The 15,412-nt window shown below is 39.8% G+C and overlaps 1 protein-coding gene across 3 annotated transcripts in view; it reads left to right on the forward strand.

Annotated features, from left to right (window-relative positions):
• LOC123638697 (kynurenine/alpha-aminoadipate aminotransferase, mitochondrial-like) overlaps window positions 1-14,121 on the forward strand; it is a 28,149-nt gene extending 14,028 nt beyond the window's left edge. For 2 of the 3 annotated variants that reach the window (XM_045552503.1, XM_045552502.1), the window contains 7 exons: window positions 4,554-4,636; window positions 5,094-5,190; window positions 6,064-6,125; window positions 6,991-7,055; window positions 8,969-9,075; window positions 12,555-12,656; window positions 13,586-14,121. In XM_045552503.1, coding sequence (XP_045408459.1) covers window positions 4,554-4,636; window positions 5,094-5,190; window positions 6,064-6,125; window positions 6,991-7,055; window positions 8,969-9,075; window positions 12,555-12,656; window positions 13,586-13,627 — 558 coding nt within the window. In that variant the 3' untranslated portion in view covers window positions 13,628-14,121. Of the gene's footprint in view, window positions 1-4,553; window positions 4,637-5,093; window positions 5,191-6,063; window positions 6,126-6,990; window positions 7,100-8,968; window positions 9,076-12,554; window positions 12,657-13,585 lie in introns of those variants that run through there. The other variant, XM_045552505.1, reaches the window with a different exon arrangement.
• The last annotated feature ends 1,291 nt before the right edge of the window (window positions 14,122-15,412 follow it).

Here is a 15,412-nt window from a genome sequence, read left to right on the forward strand (position 1 = left end):
GAGGTCCATGTCTTCCCAGATTCACACTCCCCAGGCCTGAATTCTGTGCAGATGCCCACATTCCTGTGGAACCATGTGCCTGAGGGCAGACCACGCCCTGGGATCCCACATGCCAACCAGTGGAACAAGCTCCCCAGTCCTCCATGCCACGCGGATGTCCACACTCCCATGGACCTACCCTCCTTGCAAAAGGCCTCCAAGCCCTGTACACCGATGGGTGGGCCGCACACCCCTGCAACCCATATGCCATGTGGTGGGCCTCACACATTGATTATGTGCACCAGCCAGGAGGCCACTACCCAGAGCACCAACTGGCAGAACAAAAGATAAAATTGATAGACCACTAGCCAGATTAACAAGAAATAGAATAGAAAGGACTCAAATAAGTTACATTAGAAGTGAAAAAGACCTTACATCTGCCACCACAGAAATACAAAATATCGTACCTAAACACTATGAAATCCTCTGTGCAAACAAACTAGAAAATGAAGAGGAAATGGATAAATCCCTGGAAATACACAACTCCCCAGCATGATTTAGGCAGAAATAGAAATCCCAAACACCAATAACAAGCAGCAAAATTGAAGCAGCAATAAAAAAATCTCCCAACCAAAAAAAGCCCCAGACCAAACAGATTCACGGCTGAATTCTACCAAACCAACAAAGAACAGGTACCTATCCTACAGAAACTATTCCTTAACATTGAGAAGGAGGAAATTCTCCTAACTCATTCTGTGAAGGTAGTATCACCTTGATATCAAAGCCAGAAAAGAACACAACAAAAAAAAAACTATAAATCAATATTATTTATGAACATGGTGGAAAAAATCCTCAACAAAATACTGGCAAACCAAATTCAACATATCAAAAATATAATCCCCCATGATGAAGTCAATTTCATCCCAGGGATTCAGGGATGGTTCAACATATGCAAATCAATAAATGTGATTCACCACATAAGCAAAACAAAAACAAAGACCATATGATCATCTCAGTAGATGCATAAAATCATTTGATACACTCTGTCACCCTTTCATGATTAAAAAAAAAAAAACCCTGAACAAACTAGGCATAAAAGAAACATACCTCAAAATAATAAAAACCGTCTGTGACAAATCCACAGCCAACGTCATACTGAATAGGGGAAAGTTTAAAGCATTCCCCCTAAGAACTAGAACAAGACAAGTGTGACTCCTGTCACCACTTTTATCGAACGTACTAGGGGAAGTCCTAGCCAGAGAAATCATGCAAGAAAGAGAAATAAAGGGCAAACAAATCGACAAAGAGTAAGTCAAACTATCCCCTTTGCTGATGATATGATCTGGTATCTAGAAAACCCTGTAGGCTCCACCAAAAGACTCCTGGAATTGATAAATAAATAAAGTCTTAGGTTAAAAAATCGATGTACAGAAATCAGTGGCATTTCTATATACCAATAACAGTCAAGCTGAGAGTCAAATCTAGGACTCAATACCATTCCCAATAGCTACAAATAAAGTACCTAGGAATAGGTTTACCCAAGCAGATGAAAGATTGCTGCAAGTAGAATTACAAAACATTGATGAAAACATTTGCAAGTGACACAAACAAACCGAAAAACATCCCTTGCTCGTGAGTTGGCAGAATCAATGTCGTTAAAATGTCCATATTGACCAAATCGATTTACAGATTCAGTGCAACCCACATCAAAATACCAAAGTCATATTTTACAGATCTAGAGAAAACAATCCTGACCTTCATTTAGAACCAAAAAAAAGCCCAAATAGCCAAAGCAATCTTTAGCAAAAAGGACAAATCTGGAGGCATCACATTACCTGACTTCAAATTATACTACAGGTTTATATTAATAGTAACCAAAACAGCATGGTGCGGTATAAAAGTAGACACATAGGCCAATGGAACAGAACAGAGAACCCAGATATAAAACCCTCTACTGCCTACAATCAACTGATCTTTGACAAAGCAGAAAACAACTTACACTGAGGAAAAGAACCCCTGTTCAATAAACCGTGTTGGGCAAATTAGATAGCAACATGCAGAAGAATGGAATGGGACCCCTGTCTCTTACCACTTAACAAATATTAATTCAAGATGGATAAAAGACTTAAATGTAAGGCATAAAACCATAAAAATTCTGGAAGAAAATGTAGAAGAAACTCTTCTCGACATTGGCTTAGGCAAAGAATTTATGACTAAGACCCCGAAGACAATTACAGCCATGAAGAAAGTAAATAAGTGACTTTGGTTAACTTAAAAAGCTTCTGCATAGCAAAGGAAGTAATCAACAGAGCAAACAGACAACCTACAGAATGGGAGAAAATATTTGTTAACCAAATACATAAATAGTTTTTATATATATGTGTGTGTGTATATATATATCTGATAAAGGGCTAATGTCCAGAATCTACAAAGAACTCAAACAAATCGCAAGAAAAAAAGAACCCCATTAAAAAGTAGGCAAAATACACGAACAGAATTTTTTCAAAAAAAGATGGACAAATGGCCAAGAAACATGAAAAAATGCTCAACATCACTAATCATCAGGTAAATGCAAATTAAAACTACAATGAGATACCACCTTACCCCTATAAGAATGTCCATTATTAAAAAATCAACAAACAATAGATGCTGCCATGGATGCAGAGGGAAAGGAATCTTATACACTGTTGGTAGGAATGCATATTATTACCACTTCTATGGAAAATAGTATGAAGATTCCTCAAAGATCTGTAGACCTACTATTTGCCCCAGCCATCTCATTGCTGGGTATCTACCCAAAGGAAAAGAAGTCATTTCATAGAAGAAGACACCTGCACTTAAATATTTATCACAGCACAATTCACAGTTGCAACAATGTGGAATCAACCTAAGTGCCCATCAATTCATGAGTGGATAAAGAAAATGTCATGGATATATATATATATGTACATATATATATATGTATGTATGTATATATATCCTGGTATACTATTCAGCCATAAAAAGGAATGAAATAATGTTGTTTGCAGCAACTTGGATGGAACTGGAGACCATTATCCTAAGTGAAGTATCTCAGGAATGGAAAACCAAACACCATATGTCCTTACTAATAAGTGGGAGCAAAATGATGAGTACACATGGGCACAAAGGGATATAAAGGACATGGAAAACCAAGAAGGTGGTAGGGTAGGGGAATGGAACAAAAGCTTACCTATTGAGTACAATGAATACTATTCTGCTGATGCGCATCTCCAAAACCCTGACTCAAGCATTATGAAAGCTATCTATATATCAAAAACATTTGTACCTCCTTAATATTTTGGAAAAAAAAAAACTGAAGAAGGAGGAGCCTGTGCTCAATTAGTGACGTCCACTTTGGACACAGGAGGAGGCGTCACAGGTAGCGTGCCACATATTTGCCACCCTGTCATTTATGTCCTGGATCTTACCTGCAAAATAATGGGCTTTTAGATTCACTCTCACTGCATTTTACACACACGCGCGCGCACTACTTTTCACAATTACTGTTTTCTAACGATAGTAGCAATAAGACAACTAATACCCAATTCCTCAAAATCAACACTTTCTTGGTTCTCAGGGCTGCAGAGAACATATGCTTGGATTCAGTTCCCTCTTTAAATATAATGAGAAGAAAGAAAAACTTTTTTTGTTTGTTTTGTTTTGAGATAGGGTCTCACTCTGTCATCCAGGCTGGAATACAGTGGTGTCGTTATAGCTCACTGCAGTCTCAAACTGCTGTGCTCAAAGCAATCCTCCTGCCTCAGCTTCCTGAGTGGCTGGGACTACAGGTGTGCGCCAAAAAACCCAGCTAACTTTTTAATTTTTTGTAAAGACAAAGTCTCCCTCTGTCGCTAAGGCTGTTCTCCAACTCCTGGGATCTAGTGATCCTCCCACCTCAGCCTCCCACAGTGGCAGGATTACAGCTGTGAGCCACCACGCCCAGCCCGAAACTCTTGATTTCTCTATACCATTTGCCAGAACATCACTTCTTTCTACTCACACTCCCACTGTCACCGTGCCCATAACCCCCGTTCTTGTTTGTACCTCCTCTTGAAGTAAATATTGAAGTCAGTATGTGCTGTTGACACCATTTCTCATCTTCATTCTCATCTCATCTTTCCCGTTGGCCCTAAGGATCAGCGTCTCTCCCTGCACAGTTGCGAATGCTCCTGGCCCTCCACGGTTTGGTCTTGTGCAAACTTGTCTTTCCTGACTTCTTCCTTTAAGTCTGTCAATCCTGGGTTTCAACCTCTGTGGCGAGAAGGGCCTGTTTGAGGTTCCTCTAAATGTCTAATAATGGCATCTGGAGCCGATGAAGGAGCCTCGTGCGTGTGTTTGGCAAAAAAGCCATGGGGACAGGCAGATGCTTATGAAAGAATGTGCATCTCTGTTCCTGTCCCATGTTAAAGGGTAGAAATAAAGGTGAGAGAATACTCGTGCTACTGTCATGCAAAAACATGCCCTGTCCCCTCGGTATGCAGAGTAATCATACAGTGACTAACAGTTGTCAAACCAACAGTTGTGTTTTTGTTTGTTTGTGTTTTCATTTTAAGCCCTGGGCACCAACATTTCTTTCCATGGATGTTGACGGGCGAGTCATCAGAGCTGACTCTTTCTCCAAAGTGCTTTCTGCCGGGTAAGGCCCATGTGTCTACCGTGAGGCTCGATCGAAACGAGCCAGACGCTGTACCTCAGCATCTTTGAGTCCACACAATTCTTTTAACTGAAGATGCTTCTATTCCACTTGCCTTGAAACACTAGTTTGGTTATTAGTGTTAATATAGGCCTTTTCTCTCTGTATTGCTCTGCAGTGGTCAGACACACTGGCCATTAATCTAAAGTTGCAGTGGGACTGGCCGGGCTTTTGGTATCATGTGAGAGAGCACTTTTGAAATGTGCCGTCACACTTGTTCTGATGTACTCTTCTGCTTAAATTTGTATTGGAAATAAAATGCAGTTTGTCCTTTTAGTTTTTTTAAATTGTCTAGATCTGTTTCTCCCCAGGGCACAACTCTCTTCCCAATGAAATCAAGACAGTGATATATATTAATTGTTAATGTGGGATTCAGATTGTGTCTTCTGTTTTTGTGTAGGTTGAGAATAGGGTTTTTAACTGGTCCAAAACCGCTGATAGAGAGAGTTGTTCTTCACACACAAGTGTCGACGTTGCACCCCAGCACTTTTAACCAGGTAAGGACAATTTAGGATATAGGTTTTTTTAATCAGATCAAAATAAAAAATAGATAATAGCACAAATTCCAAACCTGTTTACTTTTCCTTCATTGAACATGTGCTAACCTCTCCTAAAGATGTTGATTGGAATATATTTTTATTTAAATAAAGTAAAATTAATTTTCATAATGTGTAAATGTTCTCACATACTTTGAGAAATTATTGGATCCATCCCTAACACAACCTTATGAATTGTAAGAATATGAATAGAGAAGTTTGTATAGAATAGGACACTTGTTTGATATTCTACATTCCATCAAGTGCAGATGTCCCCTTGTTTTACCAAGTGGGGATTTTTTTCCATGTTTTTCATATCTGTTATAAACAGAAGTTAACCATTGATTTATAACATCTAGAACTCTTATTTTATAGATAAGATCTCCAGATACATAACTTTATTCATCTGCCATGTACATTTCATAGAGAAAGAGACATTGTAGTATTTTAACTCAGAGGCTGGATCTGTAGCTGAGTAGTTTGACCTTGAGTCCAGGCTCTGTGACTGGCTGTGTGACTTAACGAAAGTTAACCCTTGTGATTTTCTCGTTAGTAAAGTAGAAATTTATGAAGAATTGATTAGCTAAAATATATTATCTTATAGAAGTGCCTGGCATATAACAAGTACGTTACGAATATTTATTATTTTGACTATTGTTCTCATCATTGTTAATTAATGTTTGTTATAAATCACTGACTCTATAAGCTAGGTTCAGCTTGTTACATCCTTATGGTGGTTTACATGTAATTAAGACTGGTTTTATTTTACCTTTGACAAACATCAAATTTTTAGGGTAAGAACCATGACTTTTGTTATTGTTTTATTTACTCTAGCTCATGATATCACAGCTTCTACAGCAGTGGGGAGAAGAGGGCTTCCTGGCTCACGTACACAGGTATTGAATCAGCCATTAAAACATTCATGAACAAAATAGGAGCCCAGTGGACGTAGTACAGATCACCCAGAATGTTGGTTGTTTATTCTTCCTTCCTAACCCTAAGACAGACGAGGAATAGTCTATCAGAAGTCAAAAGTCCACTCGCTTTATTTGCACTTCACCTAGAAAGTCTTTTCAGGAGCGTCCCAGGGATGGCTTAAAAGCAGTCCGCCCACGCTCAAGGCAATCCCAAATCCCCACACCCTAGCATTCCCTTATTTAGCTGATTGAGAGGGTAAACTGTGCATACACATGAATGTTTTATTTAATAATCAACCGTGAGGGACACATGACTCAGGATTTGGCTCAAGCACAGATGACTGAAAACATAATTTGCCTAAATAATGAGTATATTGGTGCATTGATGAGTTATTTTAGTTATGTAAATGTGGTACCTCCTAGGCCGTTCAGAAATAAGAAGAGATGGGGTATCCTCACTCCCAGACCAGTGACTCGTCATGTCAGTGCTGTTTTCTTTGATCCTGAGTGTTCTACCCTGCAGTTGATGACCATGTTTCAGACAACTAATCACAAAGATTGATCCTGCTACGTCCTCTGCTCCTAGGTTCCATATTTTACATAGAAATGGAGTTTCCTTTATTAAGTTTCATTTTGAAATTATTCCGCAATAAATGAAGAAAGACAGTAGTAAAAAGTTTCATCACCAGATGATAAGTCAAGCAAATACACTCTGTTCTCTTATCAAGTAGTCAACATTTCCATTAAGACAGAAAACAAATCCTTACAGCCTGGACTCCAGAGCCTTTTTTGTTCCTGCAGTGAATGTATTGAGTACATCCTTTTCATTGTTTTCTTCTTCTAGGGTTATTGATTTCTACAGGAACCAGAGAAATGCAATATTGGCAGCTGCAGACAAGTGGTTGGGTGGTGAGTGGAACGTGCAGTGCCCTTGTGATGAAAGTAGCACCTGTGTGAGTGGGTGGTGAACCCTGCATGTGATTAACAGTCCTGGTGGGAAGAAACCTCCCAGGAGTATTCTTGCCAGGGACATGGTGCCCTGTAAGTGATCCCCGAAGTCACAATATACAAACCTATTTCTTCTTTACCATTTTCATCTCTGCTATATAGAATTTTTCATGTAAAAAAAAATATGAAAGGCCAGGCGTGGTGGCTCACGCCTGTAATCCTAGCACTCTGGGAGGCCGAGGCGGGTGGATTGCTCAAGGTCAGGAGTTCCGAGATCAGCCTGAGCAAGAGCGAGACCCCTTCTCTACTAAAAAAATAGAAAGAAATTATCTGGCTAACTAAAATATATATAGCAAAAATTACCCGGGCTTGGTGGCGCATGCCTGTAGTCCCAGCTACCCGGCAGGCTGAGGCAGTAGGATTGCTGAAGCCCAGGAGTTTGAGGTTGCTGTGAGCTAGGCTGATGCCACGGCACTCACTCTAGCCCGGGCAACAAAGTGAGACTCTGTCTCAAAAAAAAAAAAAAAAAAAATATGAAAGCCAACCAGCAATAACTTACTTAAACCTAAATAACCTCCATATCCAAAAATTTGAGACTCTTTTCAAAATTTTGCTTCAAATAGAAGAATTGTCAAAGAAGCCATATACTTCTTTTGTAACTAAACTGTATAAAGATGAAGTAGTCTCGCCTTACAGCATATTTGCCTTCTAATCATTAACCTACTTTATCTAATATTATCTATTGCTAATTTGAGTGTAGGATGTTTTTATTTTTTGTTATGGAAAAAAGGCAAATGAATTAAAAGGCTTTAATTATATTATGAAAGTGCCTTTGATATAAGGAATAATAAACCAAACATACTAATTTCTTTTCTGTCATATGTCTTTCCCTATAAAGTCTTAGTAAAAATAGAATCATTATCTTTTTTATAAGAGTACTGTACTAGCCGAGGTGCAGTGGCTTCCTCCTGTAATGCTAGCACTGGTAGAGGGCCAGGCAGGAGGATCCTAAGACCAGGAGTTTGAGACCAGCTTGAGCAACACTGTGACCCCCATCTCTACCAAAAATAAAAGAATATAAAAATTAGCCAGGCATGGTGGCATGCACCTGTAGTCCCAGATATTTGGGAGGATGAGGCAGGAGGATCACTTGAGCTCAGGAGTTTGAGGTTGCAGTGAGTTATGATGACACCACTGTAATCTAGCCCAGGCAACTGAGCAAGAGTCTAAAAACAAAAAAAGGGTACTATTCTACCTCTTGCATCGAAGTGCTGAAGAAAATGTTTTAATCAATGCCATTTTCTTTTTTAGAAAAGACAGTAATGGAATCAAATTATCTTTTCTTGATTTCTCTAATACTCAATGAAACATAATGCCTACAAATGCTTCTGGAATTCTTGAATTTAAACACATCTTTGCATAATTAATGACATTCTGATAAAATTCTACTCCACTGAACTTCTAAATTATATGTAAATGATAGGATTTATTGAGATGCTGGGAGGCTCCAGGAAGAGCTGAAGGATCCTCTTCTAAACTTGACCCAGGGGTGCTGTCTGGGTGGGCTCAGCTGAGCGAGGGAGGGAGGCTGTGCATTTCCTGCACTGCGCCCAGGCTGAGCCCCTGGGGAACGTGCGCACGGGAGCGACTCGGTCTCCCCCGCCTCTCACCCCCCGCCACGCACACTGACTCTCGAAAATAAAACAGCGAACATCAGTTTTCAGGGCTCTTAAAATGACAGTTTTTAAAATGCTATCACTGAAGGAACTTGTTGGAAACGCTCGTTCATAATCACTACATTATGCCATTTAGCATCTTGATATCACCCACAATCCTTCCTTCAGAAGACATTTGTTGTCTGCTTTTGTTTGTAGATTTGGCAGAATGGCACGTTCCTACTGCTGGAATGTTTTTATGGATTAAAATTAAAGGCATTTCTGATGTAAAACAACTGATTGAAGAAAAACTCATTAAGAAAGAGGTAAAATTGGGAGATGAGGGATGGGGAAGCCTAACGCAAAGTTATGCTTTTTCTTTAAAGTCATTTTTTACTTGAATCGAAATGGAAAGAGATGTCTTTTGTTGCCCACCACTGAACTCATAATGTTCTAGTATTAGATATGTTATCTCATTATTAAAATCACAGCAGGTTTGGGGTTACGTAATTATTCATCTGGTCTGACTTAATGGCAATGCGGTCATTAGCATAGTGGCTGAGAGAGAGCAGTCTCTGCAGCGCCAGTCCTTGGGTTGGCATCCCAGCTCCACGCCTTCCTGGTTGTGTGGCTTTGGGCGAGTTACCCTCCTGGTGCTCCATCTGTGAAATAGAGACAGTGAGAATCCCTCCCTCATAGGGGTGCTGTGGTCATGGAATGGTGTAGTATGTGCAGAGTGCTTAGAAAATGCTCAGTGAGTATTAGCCAATAGTATTGAAAATGGAGGGATTTGTTTTTCCTGATTGTGAAAGTACAGTATACTCACAGTAGGAAATTTGGAAACTGCATAAAAGCACAATGAAAAATTTTTTAAATAGCCCATATTTTCACCACCCAAATTTGTGACCATCTGTGATATAATTTCTTGAAGAGCTTGTATGTGTTCTTCTGGTGTTGTGGCTGTGCACTTATTTCACATGGTTAAATTACACAGAAAAGTTTGTTTCCTGATTTTTCACTTAAGATTAGCTCAGGAGAATGTCTTCTAGCTTTCTTTTTCTTCTGCTTTTGTATTTATAAATTTATAAGTCTCCTTAGATTTCATTTGGGGACATTGATTAAGCTGAAAATGCTAAATATTTTTCTGTGCCACTTTCCAGTTTACCAAATAAATTTTGCCTTCTCCATTAATTAATTCCATTACCATGTCTGTCAATCTTTTATAAACACTGAGATCTGGTTCTGGAGTCACTTGTCTTGAAGCAGTAAGTGCTAAAGCACAGGTTGGGTGGACGGTGGCAAAGTGCTGTGCTAGTGCCCAGGACACAGGTGCTCTGCAAGGTAGGGCTGGAGACGGCCTGCCTGGACTGCAGCCCTGGCCCCACACCTGGGAAAGGCGTCATCCTCTCCAGCCACCTCCCTTGAGGGCAGGACTGAGGGCTTCTTAATTGTTGTAATCCCGGTCCCAGAATGCAGGAGGTACTTAATAAATATTTAACTACCTTATTTTACAAATACATTTTAGTATAACAAATCGAGTTGATACCTTCCTTGCCTTTCTATCGCTGGCATTATCATCAGAAACGTTTGGTTAGTGGCTCTCTGTGAGTATCTCTGAGCTGGGTGCTGAGGATGTGGACTCTGTTTCACTGTACTTTTCTCAGTTCCCTGCATTTAGTCCTTATGTCCTGTCGCATGTGCCTTTGCCTTGTCCCAGTAGTCTCCACCTTCATCACAGTGCCCTCGCCCAGATCTTGTTCATCTTGCAGAGAGACTGTTACCACCCCCTCCTCCTCGTACAGCTCTTTCCTTCTAGTACATTCCAAACCCTTTCCACCACATTGGGAGAAACAATGGTTTTCATTTCATTATTAATGAGGACAGAGGAACCCACCTTCTGCCTGCAGATCTTTTCCCCAAATCATTTCCCTCCCAACTCCTCTGGTTCCCACTGCCAGTGCCCAGATTTATACTGTGTAACCACAGGCAGCTACTTAATGCGTTTGAAGGTCATCCTTGTGCTGGCTGATGCTGTCATAAAAGATAAACTGCAAAATCTCAAAGACTTAATACAGTGCAAGTTTATTTCTGACTCACATGAAATTCAAAGATGAGACCTTCAGGCAACTCTGCTCCACCAGTGATCCAGAGAGCCTGGGTCCTTCCATCTCGTTGCTGTTCAGTCTGCGACACGCGGACTCCAGGATGGCTACAAAAGGGAAAGAGCCCGTGTGGATCTCACACGGGAAGATCTCTGTGAGCCAGGCGTAGTGGTCGCACACACGACTTCAGCTCACATCCACTGGATGGAAGTCTGTCAGGCGGCCACACGTCACTAGAAAGAGGCCAGGGAAGGAGCGTGTGTGTGTGCCAGGAAGCAGAGGAAGTGGAGTTTGCAGTCAGGGAGCTGTGTCTGCCACAGTGGTCACCAAGAACAGCCGCTGTCCCGCCACCACATCTTCACGCACTCACTGAGTATCGTTATTCCTTCACTTTCTGGATTAAGTGGCTTGCCTCCTTTCAGCTCTTTGCACCAATTTTCGTCCCATCTCAGGGCCTTTAGACTCTGTATCTTCTCCCTCAAGTGCTGTTCCCCACGTTTTGCCTGGCCAACACTCACCTTTCAGGCCCCAGCCTAAAACCCACTTTCCAACTTGATTACTTAAAAATGGTATCTCGTTACTTGAATTTATATTACTTTTCTAGTTAGGTTAAACGTTTGTGATTATTACTATTTCTATTTCTTTAATAAGCTCTTCTTTGCACATTAAATCCAGAATTTGAGTCTTATTCTTCTCTGTTTCTGTGGATTCCTTATATATCCACAGGAGGTGGCATTTGCCATATTTATTGTAAACATTTTCCTGTTTCTATGCATACAGTTTTGTTTATTGTATGACATACACAATTTTTATATAAATTAATTTTTATTATAATTTCTTGAACTGCATTCATGCAGGGAGTTAGCTACACTCCCAGCAAAAAATCGGGTCCCTTAGGCAGGGGTCGTCGCAAAGGATAAGGAAATAATAGAGTAGAGAAATAGAAGAATACACAGAGACGAAAGTACAGTTTTATAAAGAATAGATTTTATAATAGTTGGGGGGTCGGGAGACCTCCAGCGTTCCCGTGAGCTGTGAGGCCGAAGTGAAGTTTCACATTGGTATTTATTGGTACAGTGATGGGTTGCCAGGGGTAACAGATTTACATAATAACAGGTAGTTTGTTGTAGGTTAAAAGTCTCCCAAAAAGTGTCTAGAGATCCCTTAATTAGCCCTATCTATGTGAGCAAACAGTTACAAAATCTTTCTAAGACAAACTTCTAAGTTCTAAGATAAAGCTATCACTTAGCAGAAAGGTTAAACAGAAACAGAGTGGCTCTATATTTCTTTATCTAGTTTTTGTGGATTGGGACAGGTAGTCAGGAGTGAAGCAGGAACTGTCCCTTAGGGTAATTGCTTTTAGCCACAGGTGTCTGTCTGTTGTCTGTCGGGCGGGCACTCTTCAATCAGTTCTCATCCCGTGGCTCCAGGCCAAGCTTTGCCGTACAGAAGCAAGGCACAAGCCGACAGGTCTGAGACAGCCAGCGTCACCTTGGAAAGCGCTGCTGAGCTGTGAGATGCCCTCCTGAGGCAAGGCAGCTTTTGATAAGCGAACTAACGTTCACGTATTCCTTTAGGAGACAGCCCTCAGAGCAACACATTCAAACTTAAAACGTCCTTTCCACTCTGAGATGAAGTTTACCTATATTTTCTTGTAGTTTTTCTTTAATGGCACATTACTTATTTTCCACAAACTCTCTTAGGTGATAATGCTTCCTGGAAATGGCTTCTACATCGATAGCTCAGCTCCTAAACCTTACGTGAGAGTGTCCTACTCTTCAGTATCTGCAGAGCAGATGGACGTGGTGAGTACAGTAGTCTCTGCAGAGTAACTCAGTGTGTGTTTACTTTGTGAATTAGAACAGTACTTAATGTCTTTTGAGGTTTCTAAAGACCAAATATTAGTCGACCAGTTAGGAACCACCATTAAAAGACTCATTTGTACTTTGTTGCTAGACTTTTATAAACAAATGAGACTGAGATGAAGTTAAAGTTTTCTGTCTTCGTGAATAATTTCTCAGAACCTGCTGAACAGTGCTGGGAAATTACCAACACGTTAGGAGGAAAATCTCTTTCCTTCCTTCATTGAGTTACCATGAGGCAAAAGTACAAATTCATGACAGTCATCAGTCTCCTTGAAGAAAAATGTATCTGCAGGGTCAAGTAGAATAATAGTCTTAAATTAATCACAGTCGACCTTTAACCAAAATAAAAAGCAGAGAAACAATGTCCTAAGGACTATGTATCTGGAAATCCAAACGGAAGAGCTATAAATTGAACAGAGCTGTTAAACTTGAGGAGAGTTCACACCCATTCCTGCAGTTGGCCATTTTTGGTGTGTGCCTTACTCACTTGCTGTCTCATGTCATTAAATGTGTTTTTCATAAGTTTGCTCTGCTTTTATGTAAATAGAGTTGGGCAATTGAAACTATAGGGAATGTATATGCAGGTGAGAGATTACATAAAAATGTAAAATAATTTGATATAAGTAAAATAGAAAAAGATAATCTTGAGGTCTATAAAAACAAAAGGAAAATCCTGGAAGTCTGATGTACTTCTGTGTACATATTTTAGCAGGCGCGGATGGCATCCTGCCCACATAAAGCTGATGTTAAACTTGACTGTTCATTGCCTTATCTCAAGTGGATACTTTGTTTGGATTTTTAAAGTTATGACAGACTTCTCCAAAGTAACATCCTAATTTAAGTAATTCTTATCTCTTTTTCTCTTTTAGGCCTTCAAGATATTAGCCCAAATTATAAAAGAATCTTTATGAAAAAAATCAAACTAATCACACTGCTCATGGATTTTTCCAACAAATTATTTCCATGTTTTAGCAGGAAGAAATGGTAATTGGAGTTAGACTTACAGATTGGATTTCCTCAAACATGTCCTGTCTGTAGCAGTTCAACTAGACAAGTGTTAAAGTGCCTCTGATGATGTGTTTATAGATACGAAGTCTGATTGATTTTCAGTCTGCACAATACTGTTTTTATCTTCGGTTTTATTTCAAAGAACCCTGTAGTTGCTTTATAATTTCCCTTAAATTTTCTTTGATACTAATATTTTATACTACATTATTTTGAAAATTTAAGAAAATAATTACGTTCAAACTGGTATATAATGGGTACGTTTTTATTTTCAGAAAAATTTAATGAGACCAAAATTGTTATAATTTGACCATTATAAATGATTTTTATTAAGAGTACCATAGGCATTATGTTATGCCATAGAAATCCCTTTAAAATAAAACTCTGAAGCTAAACATACCTAAAGGCATCAGACCTATTAATTCTAAGTAGGAAGGAGAGATTATGGATTTAGGAAAATTTACTATCTTACATTCTCCAAATACTGTAAAATTTTTAAAAACACCATCTTACCAGTTATGTAATTTAAATCTACAACAACTTTGGGGTATTACAGTATACTTTTTGAATGATTGTCTTTCTTGATTTTTAAAATCCGATTTTTCCCTTCTGAGTACTAAAATAATACACGCTCATCTTAGAATTTTCAAACAATCCAGAAAGCAAGAGGATAAAGTAAAAGCCACTCACTACCTTACCCGCAGCGAGGACGGCTGTCAGCGTTTGTCGTTCTGCCCTGTGGCGACTTTCTGTGCGCTGACGTCACACTTGCAAGAGCAGGACCTCGCTGCCAGTGTGTCCTACACACCCTGTGCTCGCTTCTCTCAGTGGATGACAGATTACCACAGGGTTCCAGGGTTCAGTAACTGCAAAGTCATCAGTTCTTGTGAAGAATTAGGAAGTTTATGCCATTGTTATTTATGCCATCCCTTGTTTGTGCAAACATCTCCATCACAGTTGTATTATTTTCCCACACAGCTGGATGAGACGTTACGTCCTCCAACAGCTAAAGGTCTCCAGCAACAGTCTCGACCTCACAGGCCAAAACACCTGGCTCCAGGCCCAAATCCCTCTTTCCAAGGGAGCTGCTGGCAGTTATTTAGGAGAGATGGGGGAGACGCAGGCCTGGAGGGGCCGAGCTGAGGAACATGACGTTTCCATTAACGGTGAGAAGGGGGATGTGTAAGTGAAGAGACTTATAAAAGTAAAATAAGCCTTTCACTTACTTTATTCAGTAGTTTTCAATAATAACCGAAATTGCCCAGCCCAGCACTATATAAATGAGTGCCTTGCTTTGCTTTTTTTCCTTAAAGTCACAGTCATAGACTAGTTGGTTTACAATCTCCAACTTTCAAGCAGGGGATTACCCCTAACCACAATCTATAGGAATCTGTTTTTTTTTCAGAGAAAACAGAGAGACTACTGAGTGTTCATTTCTGTCCAGTGAGATTGCCTTTCCCCCATTAGAAAACTTTAAAGTGTTGGAAAACTGGACCCTCGTTCATTGCTATTGCCACTGTGAATTTTTCCAATCTTTTGGAAATGTTTTTTGGCAGTGTGTATCAAGAAATACTAAAATGTTTATATCCTGTAACACAGTGTGTTAGACACTGTGATTGGCTCACTCAGCATGAATTCTACTTTCCTGCGTGTGTCTTCGAGCACTGTAGAAGCTAAATACCACATTCACA

The sequence above is a fragment of the Lemur catta genome, chromosome 5 (genome assembly GCF_020740605.2).
Source record: "Lemur catta isolate mLemCat1 chromosome 5, mLemCat1.pri, whole genome shotgun sequence".
NCBI lineage: Eukaryota > Metazoa > Chordata > Mammalia > Primates > Lemuridae > Lemur > Lemur catta.